Here is a 21,002-nt window from a genome sequence, read left to right as displayed (position 1 = left end):
TTCCCATGATAATTAAACCCAATAAAAGCCCATTGAGGAACAGGCTCAATGCCCTTCTTTGAGAGATTGGCCACGGCCACCTTTCCTCCCCAAGCAGATCATGTCTTGGTAGACTTCTTCTCATCCGTGGTGGAGGGGGGGGACTCTCCACCTTTGGTTGAGGGTGGAACACCCCCACATGTTTCAGTTGTGTTTTTACCTTTCTTGAAATATAAAGCATAATACGCTAGAAAGGTTGTGTATTTTCTTCCATTTTCAATATTAAAATGGCTGCACAAAATTTCACTGATTTTGATTTCTTTTTTAAATGCATGCTGATATGACGGTTGTCACAATACAATGTAACATAATTATTTTGAATGTAGTTAGACAACTAAGTGCTACTAGAGTCATCTTATGGGGAAAAAAACAAACCAATTTTTTGGCCAACCCAATACTATGGGATTAACTTTGCTGGTCATTTGTTGAGAATTTTTGCATCTATATTCATAAGGAGGAATATTTCCCAATATGTATAAACTTTTAAATAAGGTACATGTTCTAATTTCCCTGTGACATGTTCTTTGGCCCAGTGGTTGTTTAAGAATGTGTTTCCACACATTTGTGAATTCCCCTATGGTTACTGATCTCTAGCTTTGTTCCATTGTGGCCAAAGATGATACTTTGTGTGCTGTGAATCTTTTAAAGTTTGCTGGGACTTGTTTTGTCGCCTAAAGAAACAGTCTGTGCTGGAGAATGTTCCCTGTGCACTTGAAAAGAGTGTCCTCAACTCTTTTCAACAAGAGTGTTCTCTTTCTGCTGGGTGGGGTGTTCTATATGTCTGTCAGGGCTAGTGGTTTATAATGTTGGTCAAGCCTCTTTCATTTCATTCCTCTGTCTACACGTTCTATCCATTATTTAAAAGTGGGTTATGAAAGTATCCAGCTATTAATGCAGGGCTGCCTGTTTCTTCCTTCAATTACGTTTCCATCAGTGTCATATATTTTGAGACTCTACTGTTTAAAATTGCTATATCCTCTTGATGAACTGACCCTCTTATCAACATATAATGTCTTCCTTTGTATTTTGTAACCACTTTTTGGCTTATAGTTTATTGTATCTGACACATTTTCCTATGCAGTTACCATTATCAAGATTCTTTACTTCTTCATAAGGCTTTGAGTTACTGTCTAGTGTCTCATTTTTTTTCAGTTTGGAGGATCTCCTTTAATATTTCATGAAAAACAGGTCTACTAGCAACAAACACTCTCACTTTTGTTTAGTTGGGAATGTCTTGATTTTTCTTTATCTTTGAAGAATAACTTTGATGGGCATAGAATTCTTGGTTGAAAGTTTTTACTTATAACACTTTTTAAAAATGTAACCCCCTTCTCATCTAGCTTCAGCTGAGACATGTGTTGTTGATGTTATAAGAATTTCTTGTACACGATGAGCGACTTGTCTCTGGCTGCTTTTACGACTCTATTTGTCTGGGACTTTCCACAGTTTTATTATACAGTTCAATGTGGATGTGTATGCATGGGTACTTTTTAGAGTTTGTTAAACATTTTGAATGTGAAGATTCATGTATTTCATCAAATTTGGAGAATTTGGTACCCTCATCTCTTCAAATATTCTTCTAGGTTTTTTTTTTCCTTTCTCTACCTTTTGACATTTTCATTATGTATAGGTTGACACATTTCATAGTGTCCCAAAGGCATATGAGGCTTTGTTCATCTTTCTTCATGCTTCTTCTTTCTGTTCCCGAGACTGGATAATTTCAACTTATATATCTTCGAATTCATAGATTCTTGTTTCTGTCCACGCAGATCTGCTAACAAATCCTCCAGTAAGTTTTTCATTTCAATTATTGTGCTTTCCATCTCTAGAATTTCTTTGATCGTTGCTTTAAATTTCTCTTTGTTGGTATTTTCTACTTGCTCACCATCATCGTTCTTATTTCTTTTAGTTCTTTTCCTATTGTTTCCTTTAAGTCTTTAAAAATAATGAAGACAGTTGATTCACGTATTAAAGTTGATTTTAAGTACTTGTCTGGCAAGTGCAATGCCTGTGCTTCCTCAGAGACAGTTTCTGTTCATTCTGTGGCTGACACAGATCTTTATGTTACTTTGTGTGCTTTATAATTTTTGTTGAAAATTGGAAATTTTGTAAATATAGTATGACAACTCTTTAAATCTGATTTTTTCCCCTCTTGGGGTTTTGTTTAATAAAGCTTGAGCTATTTGCTTAGTGCCTTTTCAAAACTATTTTTTTAAATCAGCAACTTTCTTCATGTGTTGTCTCTGAAGTGTCTGTTTAGCTTGTGTTCAGCTATTGTTTTAACAGAGATTTCCTGAAAAGCCAGGACCAGGGAGAGAGAGAAGGGGAGAGGGAGTGGGAGAAAAGTTTATAAAAACCAACTGCCAGTCTTTGCAGATCGCTCTGTGCTTGACACTCTCACTGCTTAGCCAGGCCACGTAAAACTCTGCCTTAGCCTTCACTTCCTGGTGCCCTGGGCCCAGAGATTTGCAGGAGGCTAAATATAAGAATCTTTTTAGGTTTTTATGGAGAAAGTGTCTTTCCTGAGCAGGTGCTGTGGCTTTCTAATTTCCCCTATATGCAGAAGTACTTTTGAATACCCTAATTTCCCCCCAAAATTCTTTACCAGCTTTTCCTCCCAGGCTTTGGGCACTCGATCACATGCCTCAGGTTAATCTGCAGGTTGTACTTTTGCCCTGCAGTGTGGTTCAGGTATACCTGCAGCTTTTCTGACCTGTGTGAGGTCTGAGTCAGGCAAAATGAAGACAAACACCTTACGTAGGTCTTTCCGTTAGCCCCCAGAGAGTTAAGAACTCTTTGAGAATAAAGTGTGCTCTTCTCCCAGTGTCTGACATCAGGTGACACATTGGCAATGTAGCCTGTGGTCTTTGAGATTGCCATTGAGCCAGCCAGACGGGTGGGACCGAAGCAAATAAAAATGCCACACATCTTTCCTCCCATTTTTATGTTGCCTTTTTCTTGATTCAGTGCTCTCTTTTTGTGGCAAACCTTAGTCATTCAGCATTTTAACAAAGTTGATTCCAACCATATTTGCTTGATTTTTCAGTATTTCTGTAGAAAGACAAATGCTTACATCTGCCTCCTCCACCATTTTTGCTGACACACTCTTCTTTGTGTTTTCATCCTTATTTATTTTGAAATGTCAACGTGGTTTCTAAACACGAGGTCTGTTGAAGTTCTGATTATTACATAGTTCATGAGAAGTTAAACACCACTGACAAAACTACAGTTTTCTTCCAATTACAGAGGAATTTATATGCCATGCTTTGATCATTGCAATAACTTAAGCTTGCTACAAGTGAGGGTCACCATTCAAAAGCAGTAAGTACAGATTTTAACTGATTTTCATGACACATATCCTAAAAACCAAAATGCAACTAGTTTACTTTGCTATCTGATAGGTTCAATAAATGACACTTGCTATAGACTGAATATTGTGTTTCCTCAAAAGTCGTGTTATTTTTACTATTGCCCTATCCTAGTGAATACTTAAGGCTCTGTCCCTTACAATGTAACATGTGTGCTGAGACAAAAATAATATGGTTCGAATGAAAGAACAGATCAAAGCTCCAAAAATAGAATTATGTGATAAAGAAATAGCCAACCTTTGAAACATTGGTAATTAGGGTGCTCACAGAAATGGTTGAGTATGGTCATAAAAGAGAGGAAAAAGTGAAGGCTATGAAAAGTGAAATAAAGGAAAATGTACAGGGACCCAACAGTGAAGGGAAGGAAATAAGGACTCAAATCAACAATTTCGAGCAGAAGGAAGAAATAAACATTCAACCAGAACAGAATGAAAAACACGCATTAAAAAAAATGAGGAGATGCTCATGAACCTCCGGGGCAACTTTAAACATTCCAACATCTGAATCATAGGGGTGCCAGAAGAAGAGGAAGACAAAGAAATTGAAAACTTATTTGAAAAAATAATGAAGGGGAATTTCCCCAATCTGGCAAAGGAAATAGACTTCCAGGAACTCTAGGAAGCTCAGAGTATCCCAAAGAAGTTGGACCCAAGGAAGCACACACCAAGACACATCATAATTACATTACCAATATTAAAGATAAGGAGAGAATCTTAAAAGCAGCAAGAGAAAAGGAGACAGTTACCTACAAAGGAATTTCTATAAGAATATGAGCTGATTTCTCAAAAGAAACCTTGCGGGCAAGAAGGGGCTGGAAAGAAGTATTCAAAGTCATGAAAGGCAAGGATGTAAAACCTAGATTACTCTATCCAGCAAAGTTATCATTTAGAATGGAAAGGCAGATAAAGTGCTTCCCAGATAAGGTCAAGTTAAAGGAGTTCATCACCACCAAGCCCTTACTATATGAAATGTTAAAGGGACTTATCTAAGAAAAAGAAGACGATTAAAAATATGAACAGTAAAATGACAACAAATGCACAACTATCAACAATTGAACCTAAAAATAACAAAAACAAAACAAGCTAAGCAAACAACTAGAACAAGAACAGAATCACAGAAATGGAGATCACATGGAGGGTTATCAGCAGGGAGAAGGAGAAGGGAGAATGGGGAGAAAAGTACAGGGAATAAGAAGCATAAGTGATGGGTACAAAATAGACAGGGGAGGTTAAGAATAGTATGGCAAACGGAGAAGCCAAAGAACTTATATATATGACCCATGGACACGAACTAAGGGGGGATATGGTGGTGGGAGGGGGGTGCATGGCAGAAGGGAATAAAGGGGAGAAAAAATGGGACAACTGTAACAGCATAATCAATAAAATACATTTAAAAATAAGAACAAATATTTTGGATAGTTTGGAGAACTATTAATGCAATTATAATTATATTTCATCTCTTTAAAATATTGAATGCCTTTTTTCTTTTCCTTTTTGGAAAGAATAAAATGGCTTGAGGTTAACTTCAGTAGTGTTTTCTGTTTGCAGGAGCATATAAAGTTATAGTATTTATTTTAAAATCTCAAAAGAGAATGAAACTTGCAGGTTGGCATTGGAATAAAAATCACTCATCTTCATTTATCTTTAAAAAAAGATTTTAAAAATTTGTTAGAAATGTATTCAGATTTAGACCTTTTTAAAAGCTACAAATGTAGTCAGTGATGTTACCTTTCTTTTAGGGTTTGTAGTACTGGGATCACATTTGTTTTACTAGTGAATCGGTAAGGAAGTGATATGTCTACTCTAAAATGCAAAAATACATTCTCAAAACTCACTACTTACAAAGAAAGAATTAACAATGAAAGCAGCAATGTGAAAATAAAATGCTTTTTCACATATTGGGTTTCTGGGTTCCTGGTGTGAACTTTGGGTACCCCTAACTCATCCTTAAAATGTAACTATTAAAACTGTGACGTTCCTGCATCATGAAGATGTGCTGAAGACGATCAAAACAAACCCATTACGTATTTTCCATAAGACGTTCCTATTCTAGTAAAAACGTTATTAGTCTTTCAAAAGTATACCTTCCTATTGAATATTGCTTTTTTGGAAATCATTTGAACCCATATGTGATTTTCCAGTCTTTATAGATTAGACTGCAAAAATTTTTGGAATAGGATCTATTGCTTGTCCAGCATTTAAATGAGCAATAATTTGACCACACTAGCACTGGCAGAAAATACAATATTGGGAGGGTTATTAAACAGAGAATCTGCAAAACAAATTAAGTTGGAGTTATCCATCACAGATGTTTTAAAAATCACGTCTATTTTGATATTTAACCCTATCCACCAACCTGAAATATTGTATTTGGCATTTGTTGTGACCTCAGGAGAATGCATAAGGCTGTCATATAAAATAACAGAAATATTGCATGTAACTCACAAATTTGTTTTGTGTGAGTCTTCCCATTTCTAAAGTGCTTGCATTTGGTTTCAGAATTAAATGAGTTGGTACAAATGGTGGAGGCACAAAACACATTACACATGGTTGTCTGACTAAATAATATTTATTTCAAGGCAAGAATGCGGACAAATGCCATTAGGGATAGATCAGCCTGTGAAGGTGTGGTAGAGGGGGAAGAGGCTTCTAATTATTTTAGAAGATGCAGTGACATATGTGGTCATCTTGTTGCCTTTTATTATTTATTTTGAGAAATAATAAGTGACCAAAGAAATCAATTTCTATATTCTTATTTTACTACCAAAATGAAATTTTTAAAAGTGTTTGTAAAATTGTTATGAGAAAATTCATAAGAGTAAACAATCCCTTGAAAGTAGCTAAAATTCTTACCTTCAGCAATTTCATTTTATCAGGAGCAGCCTGTGTGAATAAAGATAATCACCACTAGGTGAGAGCTGGAATGCTACATGCGTGGAACGTCATCGGGATGTATCGTTGGTGCCCTGCTGCCCTTGGCCGTGGCACATGGTTCACTGAAATGTTTAAAATTCCGCCTTCGACTTCTGCTGGTAGAGATGTTGAGACTGTTCCGTACCCTTTTGTAACAAGTCCTGTGACATTTTTGCTGGCACACGAGAGCTCACTGAATGCCAAACCCATTCAATTAAGGAGAAAAAAATGATACAGAGAGTAAAATTATCTTGACGAACGTCCAGAAATACCTGTTTTTAACCCTGAATCATTTTGCTCGCCATTCCTCCCTTCCCTCTTTGGACAATTATGTAAAAGGACCAGGAAGGCTTCCTGTAAGCGGAGCTGGCCCAAGGGCATTTTATAGGGAGATGTGCTGGAGTGTACGAGGGCCGTGTTGCTCGCTTGTTTGGGCTCATTTAGAACTGATTTTACTGTATTCGAGCAGGATGGGTCTGTCATCAACCCTGAACTGACTCCTTCAACACTTCAACAGACCAACTTTCCATGTAATTATTCTGTTTTATCATGGAAATTGGGCTAAATCTGTGCTGGACGTTATTTCCCAGGAGAGCGGCTGACACTTCATCATCAGTGCGGGGTCACTGGTGAGCTGGCCTAGACTATGGAAACAACTCCCCTGTCTCCTCCCCACCCCCCTTTCCAGGGTGAACAATGGTCGGTCTGTGAGGTAAGGCGGACCAACTCCACTCTTAAACAGAGACTAATTTCTCGCCACTGATGTATTAGAAAAACTGTAAAATAAATGTCAAACTGCTTAGTCATTTCTTCTTAAAATAATTGACCCAAGTTCAGAAAAGGGCAAGAAAGACGAACCATTAAGCCCAGTAAGAGAGGATTACGTTCAACGGCAATTTTCTTTGAGATGTTTTAAGTACTTCTGATGTGCGCGAGGGCTCCCCACCCCCGCAATTATTTCTCATTCAATAAGTCAAATTTGATGCAATAGTTTTACCTATAGTCAAGTGTCGGGAGAAAAGGCCTCTCCATATAAGATACAAAAGTACTAAACAGAACTGCAGAGGAATTAGCCCATGATCCACGATAAAACAGAATCTTTAGATGAAAGTTTGGTCAAAGGCTTGAAGAAGCCAACTCAGAGGCTATACATATGCATATACACACACATGTATATATATAATATACATGTGTGTCCCGTGTGTGTGTATATCTCAGATGCATGAGAAAAGAGAAGTAAATGCCAAATGATTTGAAAGATGATCTAATTTTCTAAGCCTATTTCTTCTTCCCTCTAATTCTACCTGTACTTATGTTTTATAATGAGTCCTCTCCACCTCCAGTACTTTATTACTCTCCTGTGAGGGGCATCCAGCTCCGGACAAGGCTTCTTCAGCCCCGGAGTGGTTTTGGAGGTCAAAACGTAGCTTTTGTTTCCCCTGATTCCTAGAGATGCTTGAAGATGTGAAGGGGGATCTATTGGCTTTTCACGATGTTTAGTGAAACTTCCGGGAACTCTGAAGACTGTCTGGAACATTCACATGTCCCTAAACTGACCCCCCAATCAATTATCAAATTATGTTTCTTTCTCTGATGAGCCATTATGGACAAATAAATTTAAAATACAGCTCCAGAGAAAGACTATTTTTTTTCTCTAAACTGTTTTCATCTTGATTTTGAAAGGCTTGCAGTCAGAACGAATTCAACAAAGCTGCCCAAATACCTTTAAACACTGTCTATAATGTGGCAAAATAGGAAATGTCATACAGCCAAGAGTGCTTCAAATTAAGGCTATGTCAGGAAACTGTCATACTCTATTACATTTTGACTCTATGTATATTAACAAAGACTGGCTGAAAGGTGGTGTAGAAGCAATGCTCTTGGAAGGTAATGTTCGGTGAGTTGAAGGTAGTGAGGTGTCCTCCAGCTCCCCTGCACTCCATCCCTCTTGTTCAGGGTTCTCCTTTCTCTCACTGAATTCATCTCCTGTAACTCCATGGGCAGGGTCCTGCGCTCTAGACCTGGCTGCTAGCTTCAGGCTAGAGGGGTTACACATAGTTTCTATTCCTCACTATGAATCTACTATATTTCCTGCCAGAGGCGTTCATTCAGACCCAGGTTATGCCTAGCTGGGCAGTGGCCAGAGGAATGCAGACCGCAGAGCACGGAGAGCATAAGGTAGTAATAATGCTATTCACCCAAGTCACTTTGCCTGAAAGGACCCTTTCACCGCAGGGAGAGGCCTGAGATGTGACCAGAAGGCGGGGCTTGCTAGACTGACTGCCTGGTTTCTCACCTTCTCGAACAGTGTCAGGCCATGAAATTCTCAGTAAGTCAGGAGAGGGATTGAAAACAATCTGAAACATTATTTTACCTGTTCCTACAAACCCTGTAAGTCTCTCTGGTTATTGAGTTGGTTTCTGATTTCAGCAACCTCTCAAATGTGTATTTCCAAACTTTGTATAAAGTTCACCATTTTACATACCAGGGAGGACTTACAGAATGGGTTTAAAAATAGACAACAAATTGAACAGGAAAAATCACGTGTCAAAAAAGTGTGGAAACTGCAAAAAACACACATTTTTCATTTTGAAGAGTGAAGGCTACTGAAGGCGGTACATTGACCTGTATCAGCACCACAGAGTCCTTCTTTGTAACTGTACATTCCAGTTTCAAGCACACTCTGATACTGAATTATTTTATTAAATTATCAACAACTTGAGGTTGTCATCTAAAAAGCTATTGGTCATATTTCTCTATACCTGATACAAGGCATCTCAAACATTGTTGGAGCAGCATTACTAATATAAAGTTTTTCTGTTTCTTTCTTTCTCTTTTTTCACCTGTTATCTAGGAGGCACACTTCTTGACATGGGAATGGTTCTTTGTCACAGACAGTGGCTGTCATATTGAAGGTGCTTTTCAGTTGCCTTCCTCATTTTATATGAACCGCATCCTATACATGTTGTTACGCCATTCCACCCTGGGCCTCCATCTAACCTCTGAACACCTCCCAGCTCTTAAGCCACATCAGCAGAGTATTTAGTTAACCAGATGGGTCATGAGTCTAGTTTCATAACTAATAGAATATTGGGTATCTAAAGATTAGTGGACTTGTGTGCCTCATAAACTTGGGGACTCTTAAATACTGCACTCTCTTAACTGCTCAGCATAGGGCCTGGCCAAAGCGTCTAGTCTTTGCCAACGGGAGGATGGATTCATCCTGCGAACACATCACTATTGAGTGCCTAAGGATGCTGGCGCCTTGTGGGTCTCTGTTCCAGAACATTGCTGAGAGAGACACCCGAGGAAATATTAAGGAACAAGAAGGAGCGAACAGGAGGAAATTATTTAAACGTGGAAAAAATGACCGGGGAAACTGTATTCTAAGTTTCAGTGGATTAACTTTGAGGAAAGGTGTAGGAGGACCTCAGAAACCCACCCCTCGTTATTTTCACTGTAGAGTGACCCTGTTTTCAGTTCCTGAGACCCCTTTTCTGAGGAGATATGGGCCTGGAGACGCTTGGAGATCCCTGCTGGTTGCTTTTCTGGGGTTTCCTCTCCCACTCTCCCCTCTCATCCGGGATCAGGGCAGAATCAGCTGGAAAATTAAACTGCCCACCGCCTGCAGGCCAGCTCCATGCATTTCTCTCTCCTCCTGCCCCGGAGTGCAGTTCGTGCAGACTTGAAACCGTGAGGACAACAGCCTGTCCATTTCTGATCTCAAAGGAGAGCTTCCCTATAAGATCACAAGCGTCGACCTTTCGGGTCCCTCTAGCTCACCTTTATCCCTTTCTTCTAATTGCCGATTTAAAAAAAAAAAAAAAAAAAAAAAAAAAACCAACAGTTTCCCGAGCCCGCAGCGCCGCGAGTACGCCGGTCCCCCGTCTGCTAGAAGCAGCAGATTCTTGCTCAGGGATAAGGTTACCACGGCCAGCCCCGGACTCCAGCGGTGCGGCGGATCCGACGCCGGGCTCCTGCCCTCCCCCGCCGCGCCGACGGCCGCGCGGCTAGCAGACGGTGCGAGCAGACAAGTAGCTGTTTTTATTGAATACAGAAGCTCCTTGAAAACTCTGTGGGCTCCGGCGCTCTCCAGCCATTCCTTTCATTCCCAAAGTGCAGGAGCCAAGCACGCGTCCCCCGTAACTCCCTCCCACTTCTTCTCGGGGGCTCCGGCAGGAGAGGAGGGAGGCGAGCAGGGGGCCGATGGGGGCTGGTAGGTGGGCTGGGCTTGCCCGGAGTCGCGATCCTGGGGCCGGGCCAGCGCGGGGCGGGCTCCGGCCGCGCGCGAGGCGTGTGATTGGGTCGGACCCGCGGCCGGCTTGTCAGTTTCGCGCGGGGCAGGGGGGGCGCCCGCCGGGCGTGGGCGGGGGAGGGGGCTGCCCGGGGCCTCTCGTCCGGCCCACTGACGGCATGAAGCCTTTAGGGGCACGCAGTCCTCTCCGATTTTTGTTTGAAGCCCCTCAGCCGCCTTCAGTCTGAAGGCAGGGCCCCGCAGAGGACGGATCGAGGGTCCCTGCCGGCGGGGCCGAGCGCGAGGGAGAGGAGGGGGCGAGAGACAGGAAGGAAGCAAAGCACCCAATTTGAAAGAAAAAAAGCCCTTTGATTTTTTTTTTTTTTTTTTTTTTTTGTCCCCGCTCCCTCCCCAATGGCTGTGTAGCAAACATCCCCAACGCTACCTCGGCAGGGACGAAGTTAGTGTGCCTTCGCGATCTCGTGGGTAGAGCTCCCAGATGCGAGTGCGGGACTCGGAGATGGAGCGGTGGTCCTCCAGGTGGAAAACGAAACGGTGGCTCTGGGATCTCACCGTAACAACCCTCGCGCTGACTTTCCTCTTCCAGCCTAGAGAGGTCAGAGGAGGTAAGAAAACAGGGGCTTGGGGAGGTGGGCGATCGCTGTCGGTCTTTCTCATTCTGCGCCCCTCCCCCTGGTGGCCCCCCTCCCCCCTCAAAAAAAATTCTTCTAAATAAAATCCAGATTGCAGCTGCCACCAGGTTGGAAGTAAAGACTGGAGAGAGAGATGGATGTAGGCGGGACAGTAATGGGAGAAGAGGTAGCAGGAAAACAGATCTGCCAGGCACAGGGCCTGCTGAAATGCCCCTCACCACTTTGCAGCGTCTTTGAAAAGAGGAAAAATATTACCTTGAACACAAGGGCACTTGTAAAGAGCTTTTGTTTCGGGGTCAGTCCTCAGACTGCCCATGGAACACATCTTCTGGTTTCTTCAAACTCTAGCCAATGGAAATATCTTTCTAGGGGTGAGCTGAGCCGAAAATATAGAGACAGGGTATAAAATGAACCTTGATAAAGTTCTTTGTCTGGAATAAAGTGAGAAAGGGGCTGTTTTACTTTGAGGGATATGAGAACGCAAAGGGGGGTGAACCTGGAAGACTGAGAACACTTTGTGTGTGTTTGTGGCATTTTGATGAGATTTTAAGTGGGGGAAAGAAAAATTGGCAGGTTACACGGAATGGGGTTGAAGATCTGGAGAACGCTTTTCCCCGAATTTCAGACCCCTCCCCTCCACGGTGACCCCCCCCCCCCACCACCCTTCTTGCAGGTTGGACGTGCAGTCCTCATGGAGAGTGGTGAAACTGGCCAAGCAAATGGGCTGGGGGCGGGGGAGGAGGGATAGGGGAGGGGGCGAGGGCTAGGGCGGGAGGAGAGAGGTAAGGGAAAGTTCCTACGTGGCACCAGCAAGTAGTCAAGGAGCAGACCTGTTGAGAAGACGGCAGCCCTGTCAGTACCCAACGAGGGAGAGCCACTTCCCTCCTCCCTGCGTCTTCACCCGCCCCTACCCCGCCCTTTCCCTACGAGGCGTGCGGCCGGAGCGGTCCGTTAGGTGCCGCAGACGCGGCTGGCGGTAGAGCGCCTTTGGAGTGCAGGGAGCCCCAGCTGCGGAGAGTAGAAAAGCCAGCTTTGTTCAAAGGGCACGGCGCAGCAGGGGTAAGGAGGAGGGTGGCGAGGATTGGCTGAGGGAGAAAGAAAGTGTCAAGCCCAAATGCTCAGGCTTTAGCAGAAACCTGAGTCTGGCCCCGGTGGGTGCCAAGATCTGCGTTCTCCCTAATGGGAGCTGGCGCTCCCGGAGGCCGGGCTCTTCGAAACCAGGTCTGTGTTCCTGCCCCACACGCGCTGGCCTTCACCTGGCTCTGGAGCAGGCCGCGCGGGCTGGCTCCTTCCTCCGTGCGACCCTCCCCGGGGCGGACGGGCAGTCCGAGCCTCGGGAGGACCGTGTGTGAACTTTTACTAAGTTATGCCATTTATGTCGATTCCTTCGTTTCTACCTTTCCAAGGATAAAGAGTAGAGTCTTTGAAAGTGGAATCTATCCAAAGGTTGCTTTCTACCTTGACTACCTGCTCACCAGCGGGGTTGCTCCTTCTGCCCGCCGCTCTGCCCTCTGCTGGTTCTGTGCGGGATTTGGAATCCAAGCATCTGCCTAGCAAGTGAGGCTTCTTAAAACCCTCACTACGGAGGAAGAGATGCACACAGCGTTTCTTCTTCTGCGTGTCACAACGTATGTGGACAAAAGTACCCTAAAGTCAGCTATTTGTTCAAAAGTATAGACACGCAGACCGTCTTCAGCGAGAGGTGAAATGGAAACTCAGGAGGCGCCATTGTAGCCTTCAGGGTTAGAGATTTGTTCCTTTTCCTTGAAGTTCTAAGGGTATCAGACAGATGAAGTTTCTACCCCGTAATGTACGATTTTCTCTTTTCAATCTGGCTACATACCTGAACCGCTTTTAGACAAACGTCCCTGTACCGCAGCGAGTAAGTGATGGAGAAAGAACCTTTCCTGTTACCATAAAGCCGAGTAATGTGAGAAATAGCCAAGCGTAGGGATCCTATGTGGTTCCCGGTGGTCCTTTCTGGTGAAATGTCTTGCAGGTTCTGTGATTGTTCAGATAGTCGAACTGCAACATTTGGTGTGCGTTCAACCAAGTGGCTAGGCGTTTGGCGCAAAGTGGGAAGCCAGATACTGACTTCAACCTATTTGTAGGCATCCTTGCCACTTAATAAACGTCCAAAAGGACGTAATCATATATTAATGCTTAACAGGAGACACTGGCCTGAATCAGCACACAAGGGGAGAATAAACCAGTGACCAGAGCTCATACTAGTCTTTACACTTGCAACTGAAACAATGAATAAGATTTTACTCCAGTTTCTAAGTAAAGGTCTTACACACTAAGAATTGTACTGTAATGTATTGATTTCACTGAGGCACAGCGGTGTGATTTGGTTGCTAAACCCAAAGATGATTTAAAACAGCCTGTTCTCATCTAAAATTTGTTTCTCTGGGATTAAAAATATTAAAACCTTAAAGAGTCATGAGTTCATACTACATTAGACTCTGAAGAAAGTGGAGTTAGGGTCCCGAAGCATCTAACCCGACAGAGGAAGGTTGTTGGATGAATGGATTTAAAGAAAATTTATGACCTGACACACAGTCATTATTTTACTTTGCAAGACTGAACCCTATAACTTAGCAATCTTTAACATACTTATTCAAAAATTTTAGTATTTATTATGATTTAGTATAAAAGAGTTTTATAATATATTCATTTACATGAGATTCAATATTTTGGTCTGTGGTTAACATAAGTGTGTTATCTCAGGAATTTATGAATTTCTCTGTCAATTAGTCCATTACTTATTACAGAAAGAACCTGAGATTTACCTGGACTCCGTAGTGACTACACTGTAGTTGTGTGAAGATACGTGGTTTTCAAAGTTTAAAAATGAGTTAAGGTATAACTAAGTGCTGAGAAAAACATCTAATTGAATCATTTTTACTAATTAAAATGGTATTCAATCCTTGGTGGTTAAGCCAACACTGATTTTGCAAAAAGGTGATTCACTTTAGGAGAAATTTTCAGAGCTTGTCAGCAGTTGGTAGTGAGCCCTGCTGGGTGTTGTTTTGAGTGCCCGGGATCAGCAGGTGAAATGGTGCTGGCTTCCAGAACCTGTGCTAATCCATGTCTGCAAGGAGATCAAGTTCGTCCTTGCGGTTACTTAACACACATCAGTTAAAAGGTTAGATATACTTCTGATAATAAATGCAGTGTCCGCTATGATTATTAATAGTGTCTTTCCATTTGTTTTTCAAATGAACATTGACCAAGTCTGGAATAGAGAAACAGTAAGGACAAATAGGTATCTTATCAGAAGCATCTTCCTGTATGTTGTATGCGGACAGTCTCAGTTTAGGTTGTGTGTATATATGTATTTAGAGACACTTTCCTAAAATTGTTCATAAGTTTACTGATATCTTAAAGTGATGATTTACTTCATAATTAATACTTAACAGAGAGTATTTTATAAAAATTACTTTTTAAGTAGTATTCTCATAGTTGTATACAAAATTAAAAGTTGTAAAATGAGAAATGTATATACTTAGTATGATTGCTCACAATGTATTTATTTATTCTTTTTGGGTTCGGTTTAGGTTCTGTGTTTGCCTCTCTTTGTGACTAAATTAGAAGGAGCATATTTTTCAAGTTAAGTTTTCCCCATAATGTAGTAAGGCAACCATGAATCCCCTTTTCAGACTTGTGGGTAGACTTTCTGACAAAAAAAATCTAAGTAACCCCTTTTTTATTTCTAAAAATTTGATTCTTTTTTGGGACAAATTCTTTTCACTTTGGTTAATTTACTCAAGGGCTGCCTATTTAATAATACCAAATGGACTCACATCAAGCTCGGATGGGGGTGTCTGTAATGAAATGGTGAATTTTTCAGAGGAAGAGGAGGTGTCTAGCTTTTTTAAGGGAATGCTGGACATAGAAATTGTTATAGAAATTGCTTTTCCACATACTACCTTCTCACTTTACTAGTGAGGAAACTAAGACACAGGAAAGATCTGCAACAGTGATGAAAAGAACTTTAAAAAATAATGGTCCGAGCCTGGATGGACTGACCAGATATTACTTAAATGCATGTGCTGGAGTGATTAGTGAGAAAATGGGTTACGTGGAAAGGACTGATCTAGAGAAAATTGGACAGGAAGTCGAGTCCCAGAATGCATGTAAAAGTCCCTCAATTTCCTAAGTTTGCAGAAAGGTAATTTTGGATTGCTTGTATTGTTAATATACTTAATTATGTGATTCTGTAAGATTACCTACATCAGAATAGAAAGCATAATAGTTTGTAAAATATTTTTTGTATATCTTTGTGGCTGGATTAAGAACATAGGTATTTAAATTTTTTTTTAATTTATTTTTAGAGAGAGGGGAAGGAGAAGAGAAAAAGAGAGAAACTCAATGTATGGTTGCCTCTCGTGCGCCCCCTACTGGGGACCTGGCCTGCAACCCAGGCCTGTGTTCTGACTGGGAATCAAACTGGCAACCCTCTGGTTCGCAGGCTGGCACTCAATCCACTGAGCTACACCAACCAGGGCAGAACATAGATATTTTTTGTTTGTTTGTTTTTTATCTTCTCTAAAGTTGTTACTGGAGGAGCAGGCACAACTTTGAATTTTTCAGAGGCCAAGAAAATTATATATTTCACATAGAGCAAGTGATTTCTATGCTTTGCATATTGTTTTTAGATTGGTCTGATGATATACATTTTATATATAATTATACAGCTTTCATTGTTAAGTCGGATAATGAATTGATCATTACTTGACATGGGTTGTTTGTTTCATAGATCTTTTTTTAAAAAAGTGGTCAACTTCGGGAAAAAACAGGAGAGGGCTCATTAGTGCACATTCTAATTAAAGTCTTTCGTCTGGATTGTCAAAGCATCTGAAACTGCATAAACACCTGTTACCTTAGGAACGAATCAACAGAAGGTTTGTTTATAGGAAAGTACTCTTAGTGGAGTATCGTGGTACTTGCACTGAGAACCCTATGCTAGAGCCAGCATAAAGCTTCCCCCTGTAATGATGGAAAAGCAGAGCCGTCCTCAAGAAGATAGAACGGAAACCCATATTAATACTCATAATATCTAGTGATTCATATAAACATAGGGTTTTATAAGTGCTGAGCCAATCCCATCATTTTACATCATCTTTAACAATTATATCCAGGTACATAAAAGCCAGAATTCCCTTGTACCCTAAGTGCACTTTTCTTTTTTCCCTACCTTCGGAGAAATGCTTCAGGGCGGTTGGTGTAATCATTAGGAATTCAAGGCACTGTGAAGTGGGGCCCAAGAGCTGACCTGCATTTCTGCTTTTACTCCTCTACTTCCCTCCTTTCATTCTGGGCAAAGAAATGTGACCTGAGCTGGGAGCGCTGAGAGGAAACCAAACTTGGTTGGGTTTTTGTTTTTGTTTTTTGTGGGGTTTTTTTTTTGGACCATTGAAGTTTTGTTTCTTTGCAAAAGAGAGGTATACACAGATGCTGTAAAATGTTGTAATGGTCCACATTCTCTCACTGAAGAGTCAACTTCAACTGCAGTTTTCGGTGTTGTAGCCTTCAGGATGCCTTTCCTATGTTTGGACTTTTTTCTTCTAATCTCACAATTTAATTTACAACCTGAAGGTTTCTTTTTTTCCATTTTAAACTGCCTTGTATGTTGTAATAATTTATTTCTCTTTTCAGAATTGTAATATGGTTTTATTTTTATAGGTTAATGTATTTGGGGGTTGTTTGGGTTTTTTTTGATTTCTACTCAGTTGTGTTAGAATGCCACATGAATAATAGTAGCTGGTCGAGAAGATGAAAGTCAATTTTAAAGTGATTTTGTGAGTAATATCTATTTATCAGTTACAGTCTTTGGCCTACTACTGACTTGGCTAGTGGGTCTTTAGACATTGGCCGATCACCAGACCTACTGTTATCTGGTAAAATAAACTCTTTGCTTGCTGCGCATGGAATTAGAGACAGTGCTATTAATTTAGGAGAAAGAACTCAGAGAAAAGAAAGGTTATCATATTTCAGAGTAAGAGACCAGCTTAAATACGACGGGACAGTTGAGAACTAAAACAAACCTGTGTAGAAGTGCTTTAGCACAATCAACTTTTGCAATCCCCTCAAACCTTCTTTTTTTCCTTAAAAAGCATTTCTTTCTTATTTTAACCAAATTTAATTGCTCTTGAATGGCCCTGTACTGTACAGGCAAATGAAGGTCCCTATTCATAAGACCCAAGCGCATAGAGTGTCAGGGAAGCTTCCTTCCTCTGTCTGACTGGTAAACTGACATCCGGGCTTAAAGGAGTGAACCTTAGACTGTAGGAGGCAGTTGGCTCTCCTTCCTCACTCAGATTTGCACAAATTCCCGAAAGGATGACTGCTAGAAAGAACGGTAGTTGCAATTCTTGACAAAGCTGATAAGACACTGGAGAGCACGTTCGTACTTGGCGGTCTTGGACGGCTCTGCAGAGCGAAAGGAGGGGGAAGCCTTAGGGGGGCGCTTGCCCCGGCTTCTCTCTCCAGACTGGAGTCTGACCGTGGAGCTCAGCCTACTTCCTGCTGTCATGCTTCCTTTGACCGTGGATGAGCCTGCAACATATTTCATTGATTTTGAGGATCACTGTATTGTCCAAACGGTTTAGCATGAATGAGTGTTTACCTGCAGAATGGAATGCCCTGCCCCCCCTCCATGTGTTGGGCTCATGATGGGCTATTTCCCACCTGTTCCAACCCCACTCCCACTCACCTGCGAGTCAGCCACGTTTAACCTTGTGCTTGCATCTTCCGCTATCTTTGAGTGCACTATTCTCTGTCCCTGGGATATGTGTTCCCTTCTCCTCCCTCTGGCAATTGCCTTTTCATACGTCAAGACTGAGCTCCAGCTTCCTTTCTCCAAGAGGACATGCATAGCAGTAACATCACACACTGTGTGCGTGCTGCTCGTTGGGTACCATATAGGTTCTTGTTTCATTCTGACAAATGCCTTGGAAGTAAGCTAATATTAAGATCTTCATTTTACCCATGAGAATGTTAACAGAGAAGTTAATGATTTTGCCTAAGGTCACACAGCTACAAGGCAACAGATCCAGGATTTGAACCCACACAATCTTGCTTTTGATTTCTGTCCATGGTGACTTTATTGTGTGTTCTAAGGCTTTTCCACAGCCTCCCTGACTTGTGATTATGGCATCCTGGGGTCTAATATTAATGCACAGATCATGCACTAATATCACCCATGTTCACATGCAGCTACACCGCAGTAAACACCATGCATTTTTGTGAATAACTGCAGTGCCACCTAGGAGATATATAAAGAGCTCCTGGCAAAGGCAGTGCTCTAACTCAGGTAGCTCTTGAGCCTGCACTCAAGTTCAGGGGTAGATCACTGTCATCATTTATAGACCAATGATGGGGGAAACCTAAAGAGAGGTTGCTGGGAGCCAAAAGATGTCACTTTGTTCCTTTGACTAAGTTAAGACATTGACAACTGTATCTGTGGGCATTCAGGGTTCAGATTGGGGTTGGCTCGGTTACATTAAGTAACAAGGACTCTTGCAAATTGCCGCCTGTTCCAATCAGGATCCATTGCAAGAAACAACAGGTCCCACTCCGCATTGGGGGGCTGAGGTATAGAAGTAGCCTTCTTACCTTCAGTCTGTAGGTGTCAGATCTGATCATCTAAAAGCTGTTTGGATGTAATCTACTGGGAGTATGTAACTGGAAGATTCATGGTTTGCCAAAAAAAAACCCCAAATAAACCCCAGAACTCAGCCACATTATTGTTATTTTAAAAATTACTCCTTTATATATTAGTCTCCCTCTAGGAGTTGCTGGGGGGTTCGTGAATGTGGTTTGGTTTTATTTCTGTCCCCGGTGTCTACCAAGATGCCAGGATGCCCAGTCTTTGACATGGTCACCGTTTAGATGATTAATTATCTTCTTACTTTGTGCAGCAGACTGGAACAGGGTAAAAGCTGGTTAACTGGGAGTGGTGAGAGGCGACCCCCCCTCATGTCAGGTCATTAGCAGTGATAAGACCCCTACTCCCTTTGCCCTTCCTCATTCTCAGAAAGTGAATGAATTGGGATTTCTCTGTAGCTTTCTTCATCTGGGAAACAGTTCTACACTTTCTCTCCAAAGATGGCTCTATATTTGAAGTGACTGATGGACTGTTTCCCTCTAAAACACGGTAATCTGATAGAGAAAAAGACCACAAGAATTGGTGTGTTTGCTTTGGCAGCAACATAAATCACCCTTTCACTTGTCTACCGGTGAACAAGAAAGTTTAATTCAAGACTGACATCAATCTATAAAAGTAATAGTTGGGAAAATTTCTGTCATATGTTCATTTTTTTAACCTTTACCTCTTTTGCATGCTGTCAGGGATTGTCTATTTTTGCATAATAGCTATTAGAAAGAGTAGCCTCTCAATTTTCTGCTTTATAATTACTTTAGCAAACATTCTTCATGTTAGAAAGTAATTTGCATGCTATACATATAATTCTATTATGAAGTGCCATCTTTAAGCAAAGAGTACATAAAGTTTCAAGTGCTTAATATGACAGATAGATAATAGCTGTAGAATTGTTTTGGAAGAAAGCATGTACGTTTTGTTTTCTACTTCTATCCATCATGTTTTAGTTACACCACAGTCACCAGCACGGGCATCTTCACCTGGTTTATGTAGTGCACAGAACAGAGCCTGTCCCGTAGCAAGCATCTGGTACAGCTTTGTTGAAAGCAGTGAAGGTATGAATTGCAGCTCGAATGAATTGCTCTTCGATAACCTAATAACCTGAGTTGGGACATGAGATTATGTGCATCAGTTGTTGCCAGAAGTATATGGAACTGATTTTTGCTGATGTTAGGGTGATTTCTTGTAAACATCAGTCTCTATTTTGCCTCCAAGCAAGCTGGGGTCTCCACCCAGCACACTCTCCCAACCTGCTTGTCATCGCTGTCTATTCAAGTAGGTGTTTAGATATCATCTCCTCCAGGAATACCTCTCCTCAACCATGAAGCCTCTGGTAGTTGACTGTGTATAACGTCGTAAAGCACAAGGTGCTTACTCCAAACTTGAGTACTTATCGCAGAGCACAGTTGGTGCTAAAACGAAAGCAGGCGATGCATCTTTTTCATCAGTAGAAGAAATTCTGGCATCTCACGCCATACCTGCAGAATGGCAGACAGCCAATAAATATTTATGGAATGCATTAATGGACTCATTAGAAAGGGGACTTCACTGAAGTCAAGAAGGTAGAGGTAATCAGCCCTGGCTTGATAGCACCATCCTTTTCAGTCCATCCCTGTGGGTTTTGGTTGAGGCGATTTTGTACGGAATCGGAGTGGTGTCTTGTGAAGCTCCACAGATAATTTTGATACACAGTCAAGAGTTTACAGACCTTCTGTTACAGGAAATAAATCTACTCAAAACAGGGATGTGCCTAGCTTGTATAACAAGGCACTGGAAGCCAAGTGAAAGGTTATTTATCTGCTGTGTACAAATTATGCGATCAATAAGTACCCTATCATCAAACAACTATAGCTCTGCAGAAACTGCTGGGGGTAGATCAGCTGATTATGATGTAGATAATGCTTTTTGAAAAAATCTTCTCCATAACAGGTAATAGAATAAAGGTCAATGAGTATTGCTCTTTTCAACATTAAAGTCAAATGGTTGTATTGAGCATAGATAGAACTTTAGTTTCATAAGAAACATTTCCATAGCTTTGGCCAATAGAAATCAGAAATGCCATACTTTTCATATAACACACTCTCAGGGTTGTGATGTTCTTTCTGCTCTCAACTTTCAGTTCGTAAAAGT

The 21,002-nt window shown here is 41.5% G+C and overlaps 1 protein-coding gene across 3 annotated transcripts in view; it reads left to right on the top strand.

Annotated features, from left to right (window-relative positions):
- Positions 1-10,723: 10,723 nt before the first annotated feature.
- COL11A1 (collagen type XI alpha 1 chain) overlaps positions 10,724-21,002 on the top strand; it is a 160,618-nt gene continuing 150,339 nt past the window's right edge. For 2 of the 3 annotated variants that reach the window (XM_024570075.3, XM_024570076.3), the window contains exon 1: positions 10,864-11,179. In XM_024570075.3, coding sequence (XP_024425843.2) covers positions 11,053-11,179 — 127 coding nt within the window. In that variant the 5' untranslated portion in view covers positions 10,864-11,052. Of the gene's footprint in view, positions 11,180-21,002 lie in introns of all 3 variants that reach the window. The other variant, XM_024570077.3, reaches the window with a different exon arrangement.

The sequence above is a fragment of the Desmodus rotundus genome, chromosome 12 (assembly GCF_022682495.2).
Source record: "Desmodus rotundus isolate HL8 chromosome 12, HLdesRot8A.1, whole genome shotgun sequence".
NCBI lineage: Eukaryota > Metazoa > Chordata > Mammalia > Chiroptera > Phyllostomidae > Desmodus > Desmodus rotundus.
This window is presented reverse-complemented; position numbering and strand designations above follow the sequence as displayed.